This window comes from Sinohyriopsis cumingii, unplaced genomic scaffold, assembly GCF_028554795.1.
Source record: "Sinohyriopsis cumingii isolate HCF-2022 unplaced genomic scaffold, ASM2855479v2 utg000913l, whole genome shotgun sequence".
Taxonomy (NCBI): Eukaryota; Metazoa; Mollusca; class Bivalvia; order Unionida; family Unionidae; genus Sinohyriopsis; species Sinohyriopsis cumingii.
The window spans coordinates 2,732,260-2,757,293 of record NW_028315943.1 but is presented as its reverse complement, the minus strand read 5'-3'; the positions used below and the strand labels follow the sequence as shown (position 1 = coordinate 2,757,293).

The 25,034-nt window shown below is 33.9% G+C and overlaps 1 protein-coding gene across 3 annotated transcripts; it reads left to right on the top strand.

Annotated features, from left to right (window-relative positions):
* The first annotated feature begins 296 nt into the window (after positions 1 to 296).
* On the top strand, positions 297 to 23,428 carry LOC149773043 (dermatopontin-like). Of its 3 annotated transcripts, none has more exons than XM_089946867.1 (5): positions 297 to 417; positions 18,339 to 18,576; positions 19,946 to 20,077; positions 22,259 to 22,382; positions 23,126 to 23,428. In XM_089946867.1, the coding sequence occupies exons 2-5, from the start codon at positions 18,342 to 18,344 to the stop codon at positions 23,166 to 23,168; spliced, it is 534 nt and encodes a 177-aa protein (XP_089802993.1). In that variant the 5' UTR covers positions 297 to 417; positions 18,339 to 18,341; the 3' UTR covers positions 23,169 to 23,428. The 3 variants fall into 3 exon arrangements, with proteins under 3 accessions (XP_089802993.1, XP_089802995.1, XP_089802994.1); XM_089946868.1 differs by lacking the exon at positions 297 to 417 and adding an exon at positions 15,757 to 15,897; XM_089946869.1 differs by lacking the exon at positions 22,259 to 22,382.
* Positions 23,429 to 25,034: the final 1,606 nt, after the last annotated feature.

Below are 25,034 nucleotides of genomic sequence, written 5' to 3'. Positions count from 1 at the left end.
TTTAAATAAGCTGACGTTTCAAGGATTTTTTCTATAGAAACTATTGTAGTAAGTTTTTTAAATAAAAAGTCATATATAGAAGTGTTGATATTTAACTTTTAAATTGTTTGTAAAATAATGTATTTACCATTAATCTTTCATTCTAGTGAGAACGAGATAATGCTTGTTAACCATGCAAAAATATACAGGATCTCCCCAACATACCTATTTTTAGCAATAATTACTTTGTACATCTTGAGTTCTAGGTCACTTACTTACAAAAACAATATAAAACCAGCCTGCTTTTATAAATCAAAATCATTTAAAGTCTTACTTCTTGATTGGAGAGCACATAAAATCCACTTCTATGATGTACAACATGTAAAACAAAAACCAGTCTTAATACATTCAATGGAGGTTGACTAGGCGTATCTGTTGGTAAGCCAATAGCAACAAATTTTTCCCTAATATCAAGTGAATGACAATGAAGCAGACTAACAGGACACATCATATTGATTACATACACATAACTTATTCCCCCTTGCAAATGAATATATTTGTTTTCAAAACCAGCCATATTAAATTAAATATTAATGTTAGAAACACCATATTAACCAAATAAAATATTAATGCCCATTTGTCATCAAGTGGGCTTATATGTTGTTTTTTTTTTTTTTACTTTGCTTGGAATTTTTTATATATAATTAGAATATAAAATGAGGAAATATAACTATTCTAAGTTCTCACTTGGAAGAAATATGATTGTACCAAATTATTTTTATCGTGTGTAAAGTTAAATAATCTGTCTTTCACTCTCTTCTCTCTCTGTCTCTCTCTTCTGCTGTCTTTCCTTCCCTGTCTCTATCTCTGACTTTTTCAGCACATGATAGGTTATACACGGCGGCCAGTATTAATGGTGGAGGAAGAACCCGGGAAAAGACCCGGAAAGAACCATCGACCCACGAGAAGCTACTGGCACGCTTTCTCACATACCCATATTGGCTGAATCCGAGACTCGAACCCACGCAGAGGCAGATGCTAGCACCATTTTTATAATTTTTTGCTAAGACTCAGCCTGGGGTTCGACTCACAACCTCTCACATCACAGGTGGATACTGTTATGTATATCTGATTTAATTCCTATTTATTTTAATTTAATTGTTTCTCAGTATTAAATTTTTTTATTCTATTATAGGCTATTATAATGTAAATTTATTCCCTAGAGATGATACTTTTTCAGAAAATTGTTTGACCTTGACCAGGTGGTGATCTAAATTCTGACCTTGTTTGAGAACTTGTATCTACTTTCATAAACAAGTTCTATTTTCCTTTAAAAGGATTGGTTGTTTCCAAGGTCATGATGGGACTACATGATTTAAGATGTAAACAATTTTTTATTTTTTAATTCTTGGAGTAAAATGATTGGTTGTCATCAGGATCATTTTTAGTGTACGTGGCACAAACACGGTCACGTGACCCCCCCCTTTTTGATTTCACAATTCCGGTTTTTCCATTACGCATATTTGTTAGTTTTAATAGAGATGCTTTGAGAGAGATTTTTCAGTTTTCGGCTTTTTATACTGATGTCAAGTTATTTTGCTGTAGCCAGATTTTAAGTTATAATTTTTTCAAATTATTTAGATTTCAAAAAGATTAATTCTTTTTATTCCGGAAATATTTTGAGGAGTGCTCACACAGACATTTTGGAAAGACATTTCTTACAAATTTAATTTGGATTTCCAACACTGGAGTGCCATTATTTGTATTTTTACAAGGAACTGTAGATAAGCATATTACTGACTACAGCATACATCATCATCATCCATCTTGGATTTTCCATCAGGATTCGAACTTGAAATTATTAGAACATTTGTTACTAGGACTTTTGCAATTTAATTTGTGGATTATTCTTAGATTATTTTTGGATTTGATTCTTGAAACCATAAGTTCTTCTCCTTTTTTCATTTTTACAGAATTTTTCCAGGAAAATAAATTATTTGTTAAATTTTAAAAAGCTTGTTGTTTTCACTCTTTCTGTGTTACTGTTTATTCGAGTATAACGCATAACAATACTCTAACCACTTAGGCCATTGGAGTGGTCCCCATTTTTAATGTAGTGTTAGCTTGCTGAGAAGAACCAGGAAGATTATTTAAAAGTTGTGTCTTATGCCAGGGTTTATACAGAATTCTGAATGATAAATTCAAAGATTTTCAAAGACCATAAACATAGATTTCCAAGACCTATTTCTGCTAACATTTTGTATACAAGTTATATGAGAACATAATGAATACAAAATACTACAATATTGTTTAATGATGAAATGAAACTGAATGGGTTATCATTTTACTTTACTACATTTGAATCTAACAACCTTAGACAATTTTATATGTGATTATGGAAAGTAATTAAAATGCTTGGGTTTATTTCAATTTTCAAATATTTTTAAAGACCTTAGGGTCATCTGCTAACTTTTGTCAAACTTTCAAGGCCTTGAAAATGCTGCCTCATTTTTCACAAACTGTCAAAGACCATATGAACCCAGTTATACCATGTAAGTGTCGACTTTTGAAAATTTTATTAGTTCAAAATTGTAACCTCTATTAATTGTAAAGGTTCATTTGAAATAAACCATATGTGAGATTATGTAAAATGAACCACTACCTGCATTATATTTCAAATGTGGGCATTAAGCAGATTAGGAAAGAGTCCAGTCATAAAAAAGACACATTGCTGTAAGGAGAAATAATCAGCTAGCTGATTCTGTCACTGTACCCCGAATTTATTTTATGACCTGTTACATGTATGGTATTTCCTTATGTTTAATACCAAAGAGACAATTCCTAATACGGAACTAACTGGTAGTAGTGGGGAAAGAATCAGCTAGCTGATTCTGCCTGCCCCCATTTGTTAAGGGAACCATTATATTTTGATATTTCACTTGTATGCCTTAAGTGTATTACCAAAGGACCCATTAATGAAAAGAAATTATTTGGTTGAAGGTGGAAAAGAATGAGATAGCTGACTCTTCCCCCTTCTCTATTTGTTAATTGATTCATTACAGATATATTTTACATGTGGCAGTTAGCTTATTACCAAAGAGTCCATTATGAAAAGAAACTAATGAGTTGAAGGGAGGGGTGACTAACTAGAGAGGGAACTAATGGGTTGTAAGGGAGGGGGCAATAAATAATTAAGGGGGATGGGGTGGAAAAATTGGCTCTTAAACTAAGAAAAGGAAAGCTAACAATTTAGAAATGATTTGTATGTGGTTATAATGCCTGCACATTGTGAGATCAGCACTTTGACCTTGGGAACTTCAGTATTATATAATTTATTTTATAATACTCAGTATATTGTAACAAGCTATGCATCATCCAACAAATCAACACTGATTATCCAATCAGCATAGTTTCAACAGCTCCACATCATCACCATTAGTATCAAAAGCCAGAGTAATAGGCCATGTGATCCAACTCCAAGATCAAAAGGTCAGAAGTTCTATAGGACTGTACAGACTTTTATTGGACTAAGGCACATTGGCTTTGAGAGGTTGAATATTGTATGCCCATCTAGCAAACGCCAGCTTAGTAATTCACACTTGAGCCAGGAAGAAATACAGTTTAAGAATGTTATCGGTTTATGCTTTTCATGAAGAAGATGAAATGGAGAATGATTATGAGACAGTAGTGGCTGGTGTGACAGGAGACAGTAAGTACAATTTATATTGTTTAAATGAATGCTATAGGCAGTAGAATTGCTCAAAATGAATCAAGTGAAACACTTTATGATTAAACCCTTTACATAGAAAATGGAAATTACTAAACTAATTTCTATATTTCTACTTGAAACAATTTTGAAATAATTTGTATATATACTTATGTGTCAAATAAACATGCAAATTAAAGAACTTGTGACCTTTCATTTTGCAATTTCAGTGAAAAGTTTAATTGTCTGCAAATGAGAACCATTATTCCATGATAGATACATAATGTAACAACACAATAATCAGACAACCTACCAGATTTTTGTGCACTGTAGAGGGCCATTTCAGCTCCATAAATACATTTCTAACTGACACTAGATCCACACTATGTTAGCAAAATTAGAAGGTTTCTTCCATGGAAATGACAGGGTTATGTATTAAGTTTGTTTTTTCTTTATTTCTTAATAATAATAATAATAATAATAATGATAATAATAATAATTGTGTTGTAAAGAGAAAGGAACATTGCTAAAGCTGTTATTAATAGATGCTGAAACATTTATAATTTTTGTAGGGTAAGGAATTTCTCTCCTCAACAGATGGTCTTTGACTCAGTGGAAAGAAAAGATTTGCATAAATCTTGATGGCATAGATATTGATACCTATGTAAAAGTGAAATGTAAGTATATTTTTATATTTGACCAGACAGTCTTATCAACTAGTGTTTTTTTCTTCTCCAGATTCTAGTTAGGGAGATAGCAAAATGTTGTGCAAAGGTGATGACTTTTGTAGAACAAAATATGTTTTTCTATGGATATGTATTGCAGTTAAAAATTCAGATATACTGGAATAGGGATTACATTTTACCTTGGCAGAAAATATTCAAAATGGCAATGTGTATCCTTACATGCAATAATGACAGAATTATATTATGTGCTTTATTGACAAATTACATCTGCAGCTGTTCTAATATCTGCTGAAAACATTTTCAAATCATATTAAGTTTTGACCAAATCTCATATATCATACATTTTTATGTTAATATGCAAATTTGTAAGCCAGAAAAATTCAGCATGCAAATTTATTCAGGGTGAGTAGCAAGCAAATATCTTGACTGAGAAGCCAATTCTATGATATCAATTGCACCACTCTTTACTACAGAATCAAGTTGCCATTAACTTGCTGACTGTAACTTCAGGTACAGTTCCCAAAGAATCAGGTTATAACAGTCTTAGTTTGTGACACCTATAATGATAGTCAAACACACCCTCCAAATACTGTGTGAGCTTGGTTACCTTTGAAGTTGGATAAGTAACTTTGACACCTACGACTTTAATCAATTAATTAACACCCCAACTAGAGTAACAGATAAAAGTGCAACTATCATTGATCATGTCTGTACTAATAAACCTGCAAACCTAAGTGAAGTTAATGCGCCAGTGTATGTACTGAGTGACCACTACCCACATGTTGAATAACCATGATGGTCTTTGAGACTGTCCTATTATTGGGGACCTACCTTAGGAGGGGATCAAAGTTATAATATACAAATATTTCATTTACAATGACATATTTTAGTATTTAACACACTACAAGTTAGAACTCACTGGTCATAGTCCTATAAGGTAGGGGTCAGGAGGTTTCAGTAATGTCATATAAAAGCACTGGGATTTTCCATGGTCAGCCATATAAGTAGCTCCCATTTTCAAATACCAATGGAAGGCTTGGGGAACTTTTGACTTTCATTGGATTTAACAGTTCCTAAACTGAAGACCACCATTTGACATCTCAAATGAACTGACTGTACACCATTATCATGGTCTCTTCCTGTGATGCTCATGGCAGTTCATGTCTGCATCCTCTGGTACCTGAGTCCAGTGTACTAACCATCTGATCCTCACCACTATAGTCTAATAGTTAATTTGCTGCATCCACAATTACAAGGAAACAAAAATGCCCTGTGTCTTATAAGATCCTGCTTAAGAGAGGTAAACTCATTATGCAGAGAAGCAGTGTATGGCTAATCTGTTTTTGATTTTGTTTTGTAAGGGAAATTCATTTATGACTGAATTTACCTTTACATGTCTGGATGATATAACTCATTTTATTAACTTTAAGTTCTAGCTTTTGTGTTGAAGTTTGTTATAGGCTATGGCATAAAACTGAGTAAATATTGTGATGAGAAAAAACAGTTATATATAACATTTCTCAAAATAAATTTGTATTCCTCTAATATTTGAAAATGGTAGCAAACAAAACAGCGCATGCATCATTCAAGCTAAAACTTTCTGTCATGCTTTCTTTGTCATGATATTTTCACATGCTTATAATTGTCTGGCATGGATTATGGGTCCAGAGCTTTACTGCAAAGATGTCATAATGTATTCATATTGTATGTGCAGCCTTAAGACGTCACATTGGTTGCCTTGGGTTTTCTGGTGGAGGTACCATTATGATTTAGAAGTGACTGACTTCATTTAAAAAATGCAATGTCGTTTGGCAACACAATTGTTTTCATAAGCATGTGTGCTTATTAATTGTGATTTACATGCTTTCTTATCATTCTGTAATTGCAAATGAAAATAAGAGTTTTTCTTCTATCACTAGTTGTATGTCAAATACAGTTTATCAATACCCAATACCAATAATAAAAGATTATTTAGTGCTACGGGTATGACAAAACTTGAATAATACTGATGGCATGATGTGATCCTATACTCTATATTGATTCCTTCACTGTCATCAGCGCAAGACAATTCATTTCAGGTACCAACATCATATTTAAGAAATTTGGACATAAAAGTCAATAGACTTTCTTTTATGAAAACAGTTGTATCTTTAAAGTAACATTAATCCACAAGGCATAATGTACAAAAGGTTAATTTGTTAGTAAATAATTTATTTTCCAGTCCCAACGATAAAGAACAAAATGATTTGTCAATTATGATTTTCTTTGTAGTTATTCTCTCCAAAAGCTATTGGGCTGGTGGAGTACAATGCTGGTGCAATTTACATGGGACTGCTGGAGGGTAAAGAAAGGACATACGTGTACTACAAAAAGCCATTTGAGAAACTTGAGAATGGAAGTTTTGAATTTCAATTTGCTGATGGTTTAGAAGCAACATTAAATATGAAAGATATCCAGAAAATCAACAAAATTTATTTAATAAACAAGTTTGAACTAGAGGTAGCAAACAACCAAATATGTGTTTTGGAAAAAGAACATTAACGTATAAAGGAAGCAGTTGCAATATACATTAAAACTTTAACATAGGTATGAATTATTGAACCACTCTCAAGAGCTTCATTGGTTGGATCTCTTAGGTAAGACCTGCCTCCTTACTGCATCCTCTCTCCTTTTAGCTAAAGAGTTTTAATTTGGGAGCATTGGATTTGACTGGTAGTAATAGTTCTCCTAAGTATCATGATTGGGTGATTATTATCGAAGAAACATATTATTCTAGAACTGAATCGTTATTAATGGGTAAAACAGCATCTCTGTATAGTCACTAGGTCACATTAATTATTTTTTAATTGTAATAGAAGATATGTCTTTAGAGTGTGTAAAAATTTCAGTATTTAACCACTTGACTTTAAATCACAAAAGTTGAACCTCAGGCAATCTTTGAAAAGAAATTTTTAATGCTGATAATATATGGAATATATCCTGATAAAACTGTGTTAAGATTTAAGTATGTTACAAAATATCACAATTTAGAAGCAAAATTTTTACATAATTATGAACATGTACATTTGAACTTGAAACAAAAATATCATTATGTTTGTTTCCTATTATATTTAAAGCTGGAGTCACATTTCTTATGTGATGTCAGGTTTAAAAATAAAATGGATTACATACTTGATAATATGCTTCCTCCTTATTACTCTATCTGACCTATATAATATCATCCAATATGTGCCGCCTATCCCTTGTTTATGAAATATTCAAATAAAGACATAATATCAGTTGAACGTTTTTTCCTTCATTCATTTACATTCTTATTGCATAGACAATTTGTTGGTTGAATAGATTATACATGTTAGCTGTACTGTACTTTATGTCAGTGCTGCAAAGGTTTATGGCTTACTAAAGGTTAAAGCCAATTAAGTCATTCCTTACAAAGATTTATATACAGGAACATACTGGTCAAGTGTACTGAATTTTAAATGTGCACAGGTTAAGTCATCACATCATTTTATAGCAAAACTTATAAAAGCATTCCTGAAATAAAACAATTTCAGAAAGTTCTAAATTTACAGTTAAAATAAGGATATTTAAAGGCCATATGTTAGTATTGTTAAAAATGTGGGTATTTACTAGCAGTGTGGTATTATTTTTTTGAATCTACTCATTTCCTATGGATTACAGCTCAGAAAATGTGTATTCACTAGACGGTATTCTGATTACACATTTATGAATGGTAGGGTTGGCACACATTAGAATGGGATGGTGGTGGGTGGAGGTAAAATAAATAATTTACATCATGACTTTATGTATAAAAAATATCTTATATAAATCACTGGGATGGTTTCGTATTTTGTCATTCATTACATTTTAATGTTACACTTAAGTTCTGTAATCTATTATATACATTTTAAAATGGCATGCAACAATGGGTAGTCTAACATAAGGATCACATGTGTTCTTTCGCATTAGGCGAATTATACAGCTTTTAAACTTTTTAATTCTAACAGCCACACATGCAACTTTTACTAAAAGCTGTTGCTGACACTAGCCAAATTTTGGCCAAGCATAGATTTATCCAAGATTTGGTTTCTGTCTAAAAGTCATACATGTACATTATGGAAAGGGACAATGTTGCAGATAGCCAAATTTGGGCTAATCATAGTTACCTAGAATTTGGTTTTGTACAGCCACACATGTGAGTTATACTAAGAGGCATTGCAGACACTAGCCAAATTTTGGCTAAGAGTACATTTATCCACAATTTGGTTTCTACCAGCCTCACTGAGTATGGCAACAGGAATCCTTAGCCAAATTCTGGCTTGTTTAAAACCTTCCTAGCTCCTCCTACAGACAGTAAAGCTGTTGAATAGTTATAGGCCAGATACTGGTCAAAGATTATCAGTATGTGCCTTTGCTACTTTGGGTTAAGAGATTTTAGCCCATAGAAGAGGCCTGATTTGATTAAATGGATAAGCTCAAGTGAAATCGGAAGCTGTTTTTATTATTATTTTCATCACAAATTGGAATCTTCGAAATACATAAATATTATTGGAGCATGAAGTGTAAAATGACCATTTGTATTTGTTTTAGATTCTCTCAAAATGAACCTACCAAGGAAACCAGATCAGATGAAATGGCAACAGACCCAAAACCTATAACCTATAATAAAGAAGAATCCTAGCGTTTAGTTACATATTGTTTGAAATAGTTTACAGTTTGAGAAGTAAATGATGTTGATTCGAAGTTACTTATTTTGACTCCTTTTTTTTTGTTACTATATGACATCCATTCACACATGAAGTGCCCTGATCTTGAAACATTGTCCGAATGCATTCAAAATGCCGTGGTCAGCACTCCTGTCATTTGAAATCCTAGCTGGAACACTGAAATTATTAGTGTGCATCAGAGAGGCACAAACCTATTTTGTGTTTTGTTTAGGTAAGCAAGCCGTATGGCAAAGAAATCGTGATTGAAACCTACTATAAATTATTTTCCTTCTAGATCAACACTCTTTGCTGACGCGCACATAACATCATTTATATGTTTATGATTTTCTATTCCTTCTTTCTTGTTTATCTTTAATAATACATGTACAAAAAAAATAAAGGTACTAAAATATACTTTTTAAAAATCTTTGTCACATAGTGAGATTAAGATGATATATTTTCCCACTAATAGTCAGAGTCCGTGCGTATGTACGTCCGTCTAGAAGGATTTGAATGATACATTGTATTTATGGATATAATGATAGTTGTGAGTAATTTTAAGGAAATTAACACTAGCGTGCAAAATTCATTCATTCACACACACACACACACACATATATATATATATATATATATATATATATATATATATATATATATATATATATATATATACTGACATCATTCGAAAAATGTTCTGCACTAAGAACTTAATCTTCTGGTATCAGAGTCCATACCCTCCTTCGTCAGTATAGGCATTCTTACGTAGCTGACACACTCGCATGACGACCTATTAATGATCTCCCATATAATATGCAGCCACTCCGTGTCCCCTGACATAAATCCAGGTATATAAAAATAAATATAGATTGTTATAAATATACACCAGACATATCGCAATGTGCTAACCCGTTATCTTACATAAGGTCAAGTGAAATTATCAATAAAGAAAGAATATGACGATACAAGTTAGATAATTTGAAACTCTTCCCCTGCTGATATTAGAACCTGCACGCACCAACCATCATGCCCTCCTTTGTGGGTAGAGGTATTCCTCTGTAACAGAAACACTCGTATGGCAACCCATTAACTGTCACCTAATGTACATTTACTCCTGATATAGAAATCAATATAAACAGTCACAGTTGGTACAACGGTACCAATTTCGCAAGTCCGGTTGGGGATGGGTGGACCCAAAGGTGTAGGGAACATTATATTCAGGAATAAAGAACGAAAACTTGTATTATGTAATAGTTGTAGTTTATGTCATACTTTGAAATGTTGTGTTACTTGGATACTGTGAGATTAAGTTAATTTATATTTAGATCATGAATGCTCCAGAAGGATTTCGATGGAACATACTCGAAGCAGGTGAAATATTTAAAACTGAAAAGACTACGATCACCGCGGCTTATATCCCGCACATGCAAAACAGAAATATACTAGAACTCTTTCCCTTGAGTATTATCGGCGGACGAGTTACAATCAGGTCAAAGATTACATGCTAACTAAATCTGGAGATGACATCGAAGGGCATTTGATAGTCCGAGTCGACAATCAAGTCCCAAGTCACAACTTTGTTACCGAATACCCGCTGAAAAATTGGTGACACATGACGGGTAACCTCAGCATGAATAGACATTTAATCACCGGATTAAACATCACATCGGTACTTCAGGATGATTATACGCTGAGTTACAAGCAAATGTCCAATCATACGCTGTCATGGGTGAGCGGTTTGATGACAGGTAATCTCAACATGGAATACAATAAAGATTGTTCGTGGTCTACGTCACTAACGTTTTCGATGTTATTTACAAATTATCCGTGGATGCGTGTCGAATTAAACATAATGTTGGCGTTATACCATCGCTTAAGTCCAAGGCTTCAATTATATCAGATTTATCGCTAAGGCATCGTCGAAATATTCTACATCGTTTGCCTCATGTTATGCGTTTACTCAGTTATCATCGCCTAGCGAATGAGCAACTTTGACTCAGTACATCGGGTTGCGGGTGGGGTTGGGATGAGGGTGATGTATTGAGATTCAATGTTCGACAGAGATCAGCATTTGGAAATTTAATATGTGGAACGTTTTTGTAACATTTCCAGGATCACCAGCTGAAGTATCGCCACGAGAGAATTTCGGAATGTATGTGAACAACATTATGCACTAGTATGGTCATACTCAGATAAACGCTGTAGGCGTTTTTCTTATCAGCGCATCGCATCGCTGCAGGACAGTGTTTTGGGGTTAAACACCACATCGGGAGAACCCACTAACCAGGGACTTAGTTGTTTTCAGCTTTTTACGGTGAATGACCTCATTTAAACTTTTATCCGCATCGTTTATAGCAAGATGACAGGAATCGTTGCTTTCACTCGGGTTCAGGTAAGATGTTATTTGCGCCTGAGCACTTTGATGCGGCCGACGACGCAAAGGCTAAAACAGCTTATAACAAAAACAGGAAATAATAAGGAACGCGTGTGGACATCAAAACCAATCCAAGAAAATGTATTGATCCTGATGACAGTGAAGTTGTCAACTTTTTGTGTCCTTGGCTGCAATGAGATTGCAACAATTACAGGATGCTATTGATAAATGGAGCGCTAAGGCGACATTTTTAACGATAGAGAATCAACCGTGTTGACCAGGGAAATCGAGGATATCCTAGACCTAATCGTGTCAGAATTAGATCATGCATTCATAGAAGCCATCTCGGCAACTAAAAAGGTAATACGGTGTGGTATGCAAGGATAAAAAGCACAAGGATGAGCACGAATGTATGAAACAATCAGAAAAAGGATTGTAAAAATCGTATCGCTGAGAAATCGAATCTCCAAGCGAGGAGACCGGGATTTATTACCAGGATGTACCCATCATCGTGCAAATCATGGCGTCACCCGATAAGAAGATGAAACCCAATAATATCCCTGAAGACGATGAACCGGATGAGGTTTTCGATATTATTAAAGAAAACTCGACATCAGAATGTAAACTAAGCTTATAAAGCATGCTGAAATCACGAAACCATTTACTCTGAAATATTATCATACGAAAAAGTAATCTTTAAGGCAAAATATTGTGCCTCTGGTTCTTTTTTACGTCGACCAATATTTCCGTAAAATCCTGTATAAATGTTCAGATTTCAGGCCAGGCCAGGCCAGGCCAGGCTAAATTAGATTGTGATTATTTAGAATTTATCAACCTTCATGCGAATCCCCATACATTGGAGGATCTTGTCAAAATTTACCTGATGATTAAAATAAAAACGGGATTAACTTTTCTTTCGAATCATATGCCAGGTTGCATACCTGACAACCTCAGTGAATTTATATGGCGAACTTTTGGCGTAGAGAAGCAAATACAATTTTTGACGTAACATTTATTGGAATTGAAGTAATATTCTAAAGTTTAATCGATGTAGTAGTAGAGGATGAAGCTGATCAAGGCCTTAACTTTGTCAGCCGACAACTCTACCATGAGATCAAACAGGAACTCATACAGCTGTACAAATATTATCGTAACAAACGGTACGTGTTTCAGAAAACTTGCAGATATTATAAAAGGACGCTGGCTGTGATGACGATATCGGCGATCTCGAGAACCAACACGGGGATTTTATCCACGCGAGCTACGGCAATTCCGTTCATGCTCATTATTTCAGGAGCCGGTGTGGTTTTACAATCCGCTTTAAAATGGTTAGAACCTAAATTACAAAACAAAAGCAATAATACCACAACATATGCTTATATTACTTATCAGAACATAAGCAATTATATGACTGGAAAGATTCTGAGTAAATCTTATAACGAAACATGAATGGAAACTTTTTGGATTTTGAAATTGGATATTTATCGCTGGCACCGAACGAGCCGCAAAATATTCTTGCAGCGCCACGGCCTCATATCCCATTTTCAGATTTGTTCACAAGTTCGAAACTGTCTAGTAGATTATCCAACATGTCTCTATTGACATGGTCGCTGGCATAACCACGAGGGATGATCCATCTGTTTCACGCTTGTTTTATTTGTGCTACCAAGACTAAGATAATAAACTATCCACAATTATTAATAGTCTGGGATAATACCATTCTTCGCGCTTTATGCCTCACATTAACATCATCGTCACTTTCATACTTGTCAAACACCTGCTGGGTTCTCCGTTAGCCATCGTTTAGACTAACGCCATTTTTTTTCCTTCTACTACGACATATCATGTTATATATTTTTGCTATCGATCGATCGATCACATTTGTCAGCGTGATGAAACACATGAGCAAAAACGTTCTTCGGCAATTCAGTACAACAGAAAAGAACCCCTGTATAGAAGAAAGAGAGGACAAAACCCTTTATCACAAGAACAATTAAAGAATGTCGAAAATAAAGGAGCGCAATTAGTTGGACATATAGGAGAACTAGAAAGATGTGTTAGAGAAAATATTGAAGGGATTAATATAATCGCACTTGACTGGAATGCAGAGAAGACAATTATGTAGCAATTGTATTTCTGCCACATCATTAGGCATTGTTTTAAACAAAACAGCTGCTCTGTTTAAAGTGAAAATTTGATAAAACGTTTAGAATGTGGTGGTGAAAGAGGAGTTGAGCCGTTAGAATTTAAGGATGATACGTTCATTGAAAAAAACAAAGAAAGGCTTGAATCATCACTATATGATGTTATTGGTAATGTGATTAGTGGGCTATTTATGAATGTTGGTCAGAGTGTTTCTTTTCTGAATGAGCGTGTTATGCTTGTTGTTTATACATTACTATGTGTTATTTGCGTTCTTGATCCTAGAAGTAAAAATAAGAATTTAGCGGAATTAGAGGTTAGTAAGAAATAAAGCTCTTGTAACTATTAGTATCAAAGACTATTTCATATCGATTTTTGTATTTTGCTTCAAAACATGACTTTGTCTGCTCTTTAGCTTATCATATTTCACTTGAAACCTTCCCCGTGTCTCATGTCATAGGATCCAACGATGCTACTAAATTATCAGAACAATCTCATTAATACTAATAAGAGAGATGCAGCTCCACCAATAGCACAGCTAAAGTTAACATTTGAGTATGATGACCATGATGTTTATATCTCAGTCACGACATTGCTGTCCTAAAATTGATACCTGCACTAACTTGCAAAAGATGCAGAGTTCATGCAATTATAGCATTTCATGACAGTTCGTCCAATTTTTTAAAGGTAGCTTAATTTCAATTACGACGAGATGATAAATGAAACTGCTGCAAATAATGCATCTTCAAAAGCGACATGTATACACAATGTGAAAGATGTACATTTTTCATCATCTGTATAATGTAGACACTATTAACTTTAAGACTATTGTATTTTGAGTTTACATGGTAAAGTGGTATCCATGAATGGTGCATATATCTTGTAGTTTTATGACTTTTGCAAGAAATCCGAGAGAAGTCGTTATGATTGCATTAATATTTATGGCATAACCATTTATCTTGTTCCACATTTCCTATACTAGATTATAATCTTTTATATTTTATTTATGTTCATCCTTTCGCAATGAAGATAGAGTGAGGTTCATATTTCTTAACGTTACCATTTATTAAAGGTGTCATTTATTGCCTTGCTTTCCATGTCACCTATTTTCATGAGTACCATTTTACTATTTATAAGTGAATATTTGGATGCACTTACCATTCTAATTCCATGGTTTATAAACTTAAGTTCAGATATCATGTGCATCATTCTTTTAACGTGTGCAACTTACATAAACTCAATATGTTTATCAAGTGTATTACATCAATACAATTTAGTGTATCTTTAGATATCGGTATCTGTTCGTATGTACAATATCTTGCATTGTCATTCCTTCATTTTTAGATATATAACTATGGTCTGTATGGGGGATGTCCTCAAATTCCACGGTTAAAATGTAGGCCTAATGAAATATTACTGTCAATTTAACATGTCTTGAGTCGATCATGCATTATATATTTATAGCATCAACGTTTGAGAGTTGAAACATATGCTATGAAGGGTTTGACTAACATTCTATGCAAATGCATAAACTAGCGTACCAAGGTCAGACCGTCCACAAGAGGTCATTTATACTAAACATTTAGTCCTTTCATTTAAATGCAATCATTTTCCCAAATATGCAAAATAGCCTATACCGATTTTGTACATAATGCGTCCAATTTAACATGTATATAATGTGTCCAATTTAGCATGTACATAGTGTGTCCACTTTAACATGTACATAATGTGTCCAATTGTGCATGTACATGTGTCCAATTTAGCAATAATATAAGTAAGATTTCAACAAAGAGATGATGCTGAATAATGAAAGACATTTATAAGAACTTACATTAATAATGCCTTATACGCACTTGCTCAAATGAAGGCGCTTTAAAGAGCAGATAATTATATTGTATAAACCCTACAATACTGAGTATAGCATAGTTAAAATTGTTACACTATGATTAGGTGAAGGAACCATTATTATAATTAATCCTCCTCTTACTATAAATGATAGTCATATGCTGAACAGAATGAAAACAAGGCTGTAATCGCTGAGTACAAATATATAAATACATTTGGAGCAGTTACATAGAGGCAATAAATTTATCAGTAACCATAACTAGTCCCTTCGCATTATGCTCTCGACACACATTTACATCTAGTACACGATTTATATCAGCTTTATTTACTCAAGGAAATGTTATGTGTCTTTTCACTAGGGAAGTTATAATTTATTGAAAGGTTTGAATGACATAATCTCCTGCTGTACAAAATCGGAAGCAAAGCTGATGTGGCAGTTTCATTCCTATTTATAATCAGGTTAGATCTAAGTGCTAGTTAATTCTTGATTACCAACGATTATAATGTATCTTTGTAACCATGTGACCGTCTAAACAGAAACTATATGTTCTTTTTTATCCTAGAGCAATCTGGATGAAAGCCTTTTTATAGAAGTGTCAATAATCATTCATAATTTGTATCCTCTTAAAATGAATGAAATTGTATGCATCTTTATTCCTGTAGAAATTAATAATGGCATAAGTGAAATATGCAGTTTTAATTTTGTGAGATCCGATTATTATATAATTGATGAATCGTCTTTGTGTATGAAGATCAGAAGTTTGCGACATTTTTAAAGTTATACCATTATAAAATATTGTGATTCCTTGTATAAGTAATAGCTTGGTTTTGATGATATGGCTTAATACATCAGGCCAGGCAAGTTTTCATATGTGTAAAACTTACAATATAAGTTAATGTGCAGAACCTGTATGCCTCCTTTAGTAAGAATCCAAAATGTTTGCTACTACATGCAAATAACAAGCCCTGACTTCATTAACGTTACTATCATACACACATGTATTTTGGAATAAAATCTTCCTGATCAGCCAGCCAATGTCGATAGCCTTTGTTATCTGATAAGATAAACATATGAAGATGTATGATATAAGTCAAAGCAATAAATCAAAGCAATAAATCTGTCTAAAATTATAGTTAGAGACAGAAATATAGGGTATGTAGAAAGGTGAACAGGTTTTCCCGTCCTTAATCATATTAATTTAGTTCTCGATTAAGTTTCATCACATACAATTCAAGGTAAATAGTTGATACGATTCATGTTAAGAAATCATCATTTCACATCCAGAGGAATCTTTTCGCAACGAGACCATAAGCTTTTTATTTGTTTGACTCTTTTGCAAACTATATATATTTTTGAATTTATTGAAGCTTATATTGTCTGAAATCATTTTCTGTATAAGAATATAGCGGTACATTTCGTTCCCAGAATGTGTTCTACCATTAAACACAATTTGATTCATATCGATAAAATGAAATCAGCGTGCTGATGATGATACTTTACTATCGGCAATTGTAGTTGAGTAACGCGTGGAATTTATCAATTGTGAATGCAATTATTACTTATCTGGGTAAATATCAAAGACGGATACACAAAGAAAATAACTGAAACAGTTTGATGCTGGAAATGGTAAGCACATTACACATTCTCAAGTTCAATTTCCTAGGAGCTATATACCCAAATGTCTAAACTTTGTATGTTAAATATTTAAAACTGTTTAAAAAAAATAACTCTAAGTCAAAATTCCTGCAGATACTAATCCTCACAACATTTTTGTTATGGTTCATTTTGTATAAAGTGTGACACAATTCGACTGTCATATTTCAATTTAGAGCCAACTATTAATCCACCGTGATAAACACCCTTAAACATAATGTATTGGTGCAACCGTCTAAAGAAATGCCAAAGAATTCGTAATTTTTATTTCCTGGTGGAGAGGGAGGGAGGGAGAGAGAGAGAGAGAGACTGACTTTTGCAACATATGTAGAATGGTTTTATTACTGCACCCACTGATGATATTAGTTTTAATAACAAGACGAAGAGTGAACAGGCACTACTTTTTATTCTGTATCATACGGGTCCCCAGTATAACAAACTAAATATAAAAAACAGACTTACACAATTAAGCATGTTACAGTGCACATTGCATCTCCTCTCTATTATTTCAGCATGACATTATTCCATTGACATAAGGAATCATATTCTCATGATTTCAGCATGACATTATTCCATTGACACAAGGAATCATATTCTCATGATTTCAGCATGACATTATTCCATTGACACAAGGAATCATATTCTCATGATTTCAGCATGACATTATTCCATTGACACAAGGAATCATATTCTCATGATTTCAGCATGACATTATTCCATTGACACAAGGAATCATATTCTCATGACTTCAGCATGACATTATTCCATTGACACAAGGAATCATATTCTCATGATTTCAGCATGACATTATTCCATTGACATAAGGAATCATATTCTCATGATTTAACGAAAACCATGAACAAAATAAAAACCTTGAAAAACAAACATTTTTTACATGTAAAGCCAACACAACACAAAACAAGAATAAAACAAAACATAAAACAAACTGCATATTTATTCATTTAGCTCCTGTGTATTGGCATAGGTTATCATGCCAAATTAATTTATGAAAGGAGTGTAATTGAAAGATTTATATCCAGAAATTGCTTGAATTGTTCTTTTATTATTTATATTAATTAAACTAATATAGATTTTACCTTGAGTTGATCATGTGTGTGTGTGTATATATATATATATATATATATATATATATATATATATATATATATATATATATATATATATATATATATATATATAGAGAGAGAGAGAGAGAGAGAGAGTCAAACCTGTCTCATCTTTCCAGGGAATGAAGACTATAAGTTTCGCAGTTATTCTTTTGGCCCTGATCGGGATATGCATACCATATCAGCGGGAGATTTATACGTATGACGAGTACTTTCGATTTTACTGCATAGGCTACAAGCTGCTGTCCTATTTGAGGAGTGACCACAGTGACTATTACGAGGATAGAACATGGGAGTTTCGATGTGATGACAGCCGCCTTTCTCTTGCCACCATACCACGAACGTGTTATTGGAGTGGTAAGATCATTGGGCAAAATGAAGCATCATGTTTTAGGAATTTTGCGTAATTTAATACCTTTTGTATTCTTTAATGACGTCATTAATTACTAACTTTTCTTGGCGTATGTATGCCTGTTTATACCTTTATATCTATATGCCCAAAGCTGTGCAGGCAAGCGCGTAAATTATGCAAATAATATGACTGATGACAGGTTTTGTCTACACCTCAGTGTTTGGCTTAATTTTCTGTCCAGCAGATTAATTGCTTTCGTTGTAAATACATATTTTGTACAACCGAAAACAACAGAACGTAATCTGCATATGGTATACAGAACAGAAGTTTATTATTCTCATAACGTGTGGAGTTATGTAAAGTAAAGATAAAATATTGAAAGGGTGGCGAAGATGGCATGGAAAACTAATTTAGTTATATATATGGATGGATGGATGCTACCTGAATAAGATATTCATACGCGCAAACGTTGCCACTTCTTATTCCATCTGAGATGCAGCTGTGGCTGAGTGAATGACATAACACACTAGCGATCCTACGTGCAGATCAACCCAAGTCGGTTACGGCGTCGTATCATTGGGCACGGCACTTTACTCCAATTGCATTAACGTACATGTGCTGACGTGCCAGGAAACACCAAACCAAACGATTATTCTGTTTCAGTAGTGTTTGGCTGTTCTATTTTTGGGCCCTGTAGCCTTTAATTAACCTTGGATATTTATGTCCAGTCAAAGGTCTTTATAATCACGATATGTTGACAGATTTTAATATATCCCCCCCACAAGAAGAAAACCCCAAAACAACATAAAACAAAAAAAACAAAAAAACAAAAAAAAAACAAAAAAAAAAACAAACAAACAAAGAAACAAAAAAAATAAAAAACCAATGATCCACAGTTCTAAATGATATGAATACTTTTATGTACAGATGTACAGGGATTATATAATAGAAAGGGACACCTCTGTTTTCATGCTAATAGCCCTGACATGAACAAACTCTTGTATAAATGGACCTTTATTCTCATATATTCTTGACATCACTGAAGAATATATACAATAGACTACATGTTATATCCGTTTCTTATTATGTTAGTTTTGCTTTACGTGGATGAGGACGTTATTTATTATTATTATTATTATTATTATTATTTGTTATTTGTAGTTTTAGCGATATTTTATGTAAAGTCGTCATTCATATTTATTTTGAGAAAATAAATTATATCGACGAGACCGTTGTTTCTTTAACGTTAAAAGAGATAGCGAGTTTAACGTTGGAAACAAATCCAACTTCATATTTGGCACATTTTAATGTTATTTATGTTTGAAAATGCATCTGACGAAGAAACAATAGTAACTTAAGGTAATTTCTAAACAGGTTATGTCAATAACTACGACGAACCTGTTGTATTCAGATGTAGTGGAAATGGCTTTATACAAGGGATCGAGAGTGTTCACGACAACTATTACGAGGACAGACGATGGAGCTATTACTGTTGTTCGTCTTATCGTAAGTAAATGTCATTATATTTGATTGAAACAGATCACAAAACTTACCAACCAAAAGAGCACCTATCCATCCATCAATCCATCCAATGAGCCATACATACATACATGCATACATACATACATACATACATACATACATACATACACATACATACATACATACATACATCTCTCTTTTCGTGAGTATGTCAGACAGCTTCCCAGTAGCTTCTCGTGGGTCGGGGTTCTTTCCGGGCTTTTTCCCTGGTTCTTCCTTCACCATTGCTACTGGCCGCCATGTATAGCCTATCGTGTGCTGAAAAATGGCGTTAAACCCTACAACAACAACAACAACAACTCTCTTTTTCGTTTTGCCTTGCTATTCTTTTGTACAACTACCCTGTTAGAAGAGATACTATTAAATGAGCGCCACCGACGATTACAACTATTTAAGAAGTAAAAACGTCTATTCAGACCCTCATTCAACCTTGTGATGTTAGTGTGTGAAGGATATCTTTTTCAGTTATCAAATTTAGGGTAAGATTATTGGTGTGTATGGTTGCCACAAACGTTAGCTAGACATTCGTGTACGGATAAAAGACCATATGAAATTTGTATTGATATTGTCTGAATTGTCAGTAACAATAAAGTCAGACTATTCCAATATAACTCGGTGATTTATATTACATAAAAAAGATAATATCAGAACTTATTCATATCATACATGGGTCATTTAGCGTTTTAAGACAAACGGCATGCATGCAATATAATATGAACTCAAGGAAAACAAATTGAAGTGTGAATTTAAAATGAATATTGTCGGCCAATTAATTGCAGACGCACATTAAAGAACATATATAATATGCAATCGAGACAATACCTGTTTGCCTTCCCGAGCCTTCGCTCGTTTATCATGAGAGGAACCCTCTGTCTATTCTCCGGCTATGGGTCTCCCAAATTATTTGACTCCTTTGTCCCTTGGACGATTTATTTGACGCGAAGAGTACTTTCTACAGATCTCGGAGCCAGTTTCTCCTCTCAGCAGAAAAAACACGGACTGACTAATATCGCAAGGGAGACTACTTTAAAAGCTTGCAAATCCCGTCTAGGACTCCCCCGTAGCTTTGCCAATCAGGATCACTTCTTTAACCGCTGCTGTTATTAATAGCTATTCTGAAAAATATAATTTAATGACACATGTTTAAAATGACCCACAGCTTTCTCAAATATTCCCTGGTTTGTCACCACTATTGACCTTGAGTTAACATTGCACTCTTATGTGGTTGTAACCGTTACCAGAGCGAGTCATAATTAAAATTCAATTCATGCTCCAGACAGAACAGATTCCATCCCTCGTAGTCAACAATATATGGCGAGTCTAAACATACGTTAAATTTAATGGTTAAATGTCATGCTGACCCCGACAATAATTAACAGCAACATTGTCTCTTTAAATTTTGCACCATGACATGTGTGTTACCGAAACATGCAATATGCACAATTATCCAGTTTTCCTTAAAGCCTCTCCGTCTTAAACATGTTGTTTGGTTGTTTATTTTCTCCAGCTTTCACCTTTTATATTCTTATTTTTATCTTTTTACCGTAAAATCAGAAATACTGGAATTTTTTCCACAAAACAAATATCAACGAAATTAAATCCACGAAGACAACAGGCATATTGTACTTTCTATATAAGTAACCATTTTGACCCCACGAAACGTTATCCCCGTGAAAGCGCGCATTGCCTCCTAGGTCATAAAACTCTTTCCCCACGAATATTTCTGATTTTACAGTATTTTTGTGAATTTCTTACTCTATTTCTACAATTTTATTAGTAGCTGCTACTGGGTTTGATTATGAATGTCTCGTGCCACATAATGTCAATTCTATTGTAAGGTCGATGACTGGAGAAACTACAGTTCTGTTAGTCCCATCTTAGCATAAACGTTGTAATAATGGCAACTGCAGAGATGAAACAAACGACAGAGACTGGCTGAATACTGCAGCATTTGCTATCAAGAATGTGAGTTACTAATACAAATAATACACAACGGAAGTGGAGTCATGGACTCTTTTTGTGCATTACTAATCAAACATGACATAAGGAGATTTCATTTATCACTTTGACACGCAAGGCCACTTTCATCAGTCAAAGACCTTTATTTCGCTATATATGACTTGCATTTTTTCCTGTACGATCTAGAATACAAATTAACCGACTGCTACTTCACAAATCAGCTCAATCAATGGGATCAGACTCTTCGAGTAACGGTTCGACCTGAAGACGTTCTGACTGGGGTAGTCAGTATTCATGACGATAGGAAAGAGTAAGTATTCAGTGAATAGTCTATATCCATCCATATGTCTGTCTGTCATTTGGCATATATGCCTCGTTCATGAGGTAAATTAATTTATATTTATTGGCAGAATGATTGTTACACCTCTTGTCACATATATAATTATTGTAACCTGGATTAAATACGTTAATATTTAGAGTTAAAACCAACAATCAAGGATCATACAAGTTGATAATCTTTAAAGATACATATGAACGCAAATGACTAGCGTATCAAATACAATATGATCAAAGGTGTTCCCAAAGAACATTGTGTCACGTTGTATAAATAACGCACTGATTTTGTGTTGGAGGAATATTAAAAGTACTATTTAACTTTTCAACTTATATGTAATGACAAGTGCCAGAAAAATGATGAAAAAATGTAACAAACCATAAACACGGAAATTTGTAATACTATCATACAAGTGAGGATTCGGTACTTTGAGCAATAAATTATCAATCAAACCTGTTCGGATCCATATAACCGACTGACTATATCTTTGCAATGCATTTCAATTAAAGGCATGGATTGCACGTATTGTCTTTAGCGTTGAACCAGTTCAATTCATGATATCTACATGATTTTCTCTTTACAACGGAATATATCATCAAGTGGCCTAAATTGCAGTCTAATCTGTTTTTCGATTTGAATGAAGTACTTTCGTTATTCTTCAAAAAGGACAAATAACTGACATAGACGATTTAACAATCACGTGTGTTCCTTCATTTTAGGGACAGGATCTTCTGGTTCGAGTTTTGCAGACTGCATATTTAATGACAGCGATGACACGTTAAAGAGCTCTGAAGGACGTACATGGCTTCATGCAAACACGAGTCTTTGTGATAGCGAATACAATTAATTAGCATGGTCTTTTGGCAGGATATACTGGATGGTACTGCCTTCCTGAATTCCACATTTCCTGAGACGATTTGAAATTTAATAAGTAGCTATTTACTTTTAAATTCTGCATTTATATTCATTATATATGTGTGATTTTTCCCCGGAAAACAAAAATAAAAACATAGCAAGAGGTATTTATATTTTCATTATTAATTGTCGTGGAAGACGCAATGTTTATTAGCGAAATCATGAAAGTATCTGCTCAGTTTGTGGTCAGGAAGACTGCTTTCGTGTCTTCTTACCTTTCCAAAATGACAATTCAAACCGTAAAACTTGTTATCACTATATTAATTAATCACTTTTAATTATAAGATGTGGTATCAATTTGCTAAGATTTTCCTTATCAGACAATCAAGATATGGACTGAAATTAAATTATCACAGGACCGCGTCATGTTGGTTGTACCCAGGTATTCTGTGAAAAAGTAAATTAACTGAATTTCTCTTCATATGACACTATTTTGCCACATGTCGTCATGAGAATGGGTGGGTACATGTTTTGATACGAGTCTACCATCTTCAGACTGCATGTACTAAAGTTTTACACAATGGTAGCAAGATGGATATTAATTAAAATAAATATGTATACATCTTCGTACATATCAAGAATCAATAACATCAGAGATAAATCTACTTTTTCTTCCTAGATCACGTGGTATAGTTTGATTATATTACGAGAAGCAATATAGGATAACAAGTTTATTGATACGTACAGCTATTGGAACTGTCAGTCAAATTATCGTTCGCGAACGTATAATTGAGGCATATTTTCTCTCGCAGAAATAGCCGAGGTGAACCGAATGATGTTTTAATATTTACAAATTGTTAAATCGTTTAAAAATGAATATGTTAAAAAACATCATCTGACCTAATTCAAAGCCATATTACTCAAATAACAGCTCTTCTTGCCTGTTCCACCGGTATGCGACCGTTAATGCTGGCCCCGTGTATGATCGGCCAGAGATGGAGTCGACTGGAAGTGTGTTTTATATATGTTATGTCCCCAAAAGGTCTTTACGTTAACCTGAGAGAATTTTTTCATCAGGAATAAACAGAAAAAAGTAATCTATACAATTTATTCAAATACACAACTTGTCATTTACTGATATATTTATTAATATGAAAAGAAAAGTAATTAACAAAGCTAGGGAATTTTATAATATTACATACTGTTAGATATATAAACGAAAATTAAGTTATATGAGAGCAATCCCCAGAGCAAAACATTCCACGGTACAGCTCATGTCAGGTTAACCATGTGTCTGTGTATATGTGTGGGTGTATGGGTGGGTGTGTGATACGGGTGCATCATGCCGCAGACATGTGGCATTATTTCCCACATAGTCACATTATCCTGACACCAGGCCGACCACAGGCCGACAAGTGTCCTAACACTAACCTCTTAATGCTGATCGCCAAGCGAGGCAGCTGCTAGTGCCATTTTTATAAGCCTTTGGTATGATTCGGACAGGGTTCAAGCCAGCGACCTCCTTCATCCAAGGTCAACGCTTTTACCAATTAGATCACTAGAGTGTTCAACCAGATATGAAGCCATGTTAATGTTTGCATGTGTTACTTAAGAACATAAAGAGATATTTATTTCAATAATGTGTCTAAGGAAAATATGATAGGATAAAGCAGACGAGAGAGTTAAGGTGGCAGAACTGTCGAAGCAAATACAATTATCAATTTTTGTCTACCGCAACTAGTATATTATCGACTAGAATTTTCGCTTGTCCCG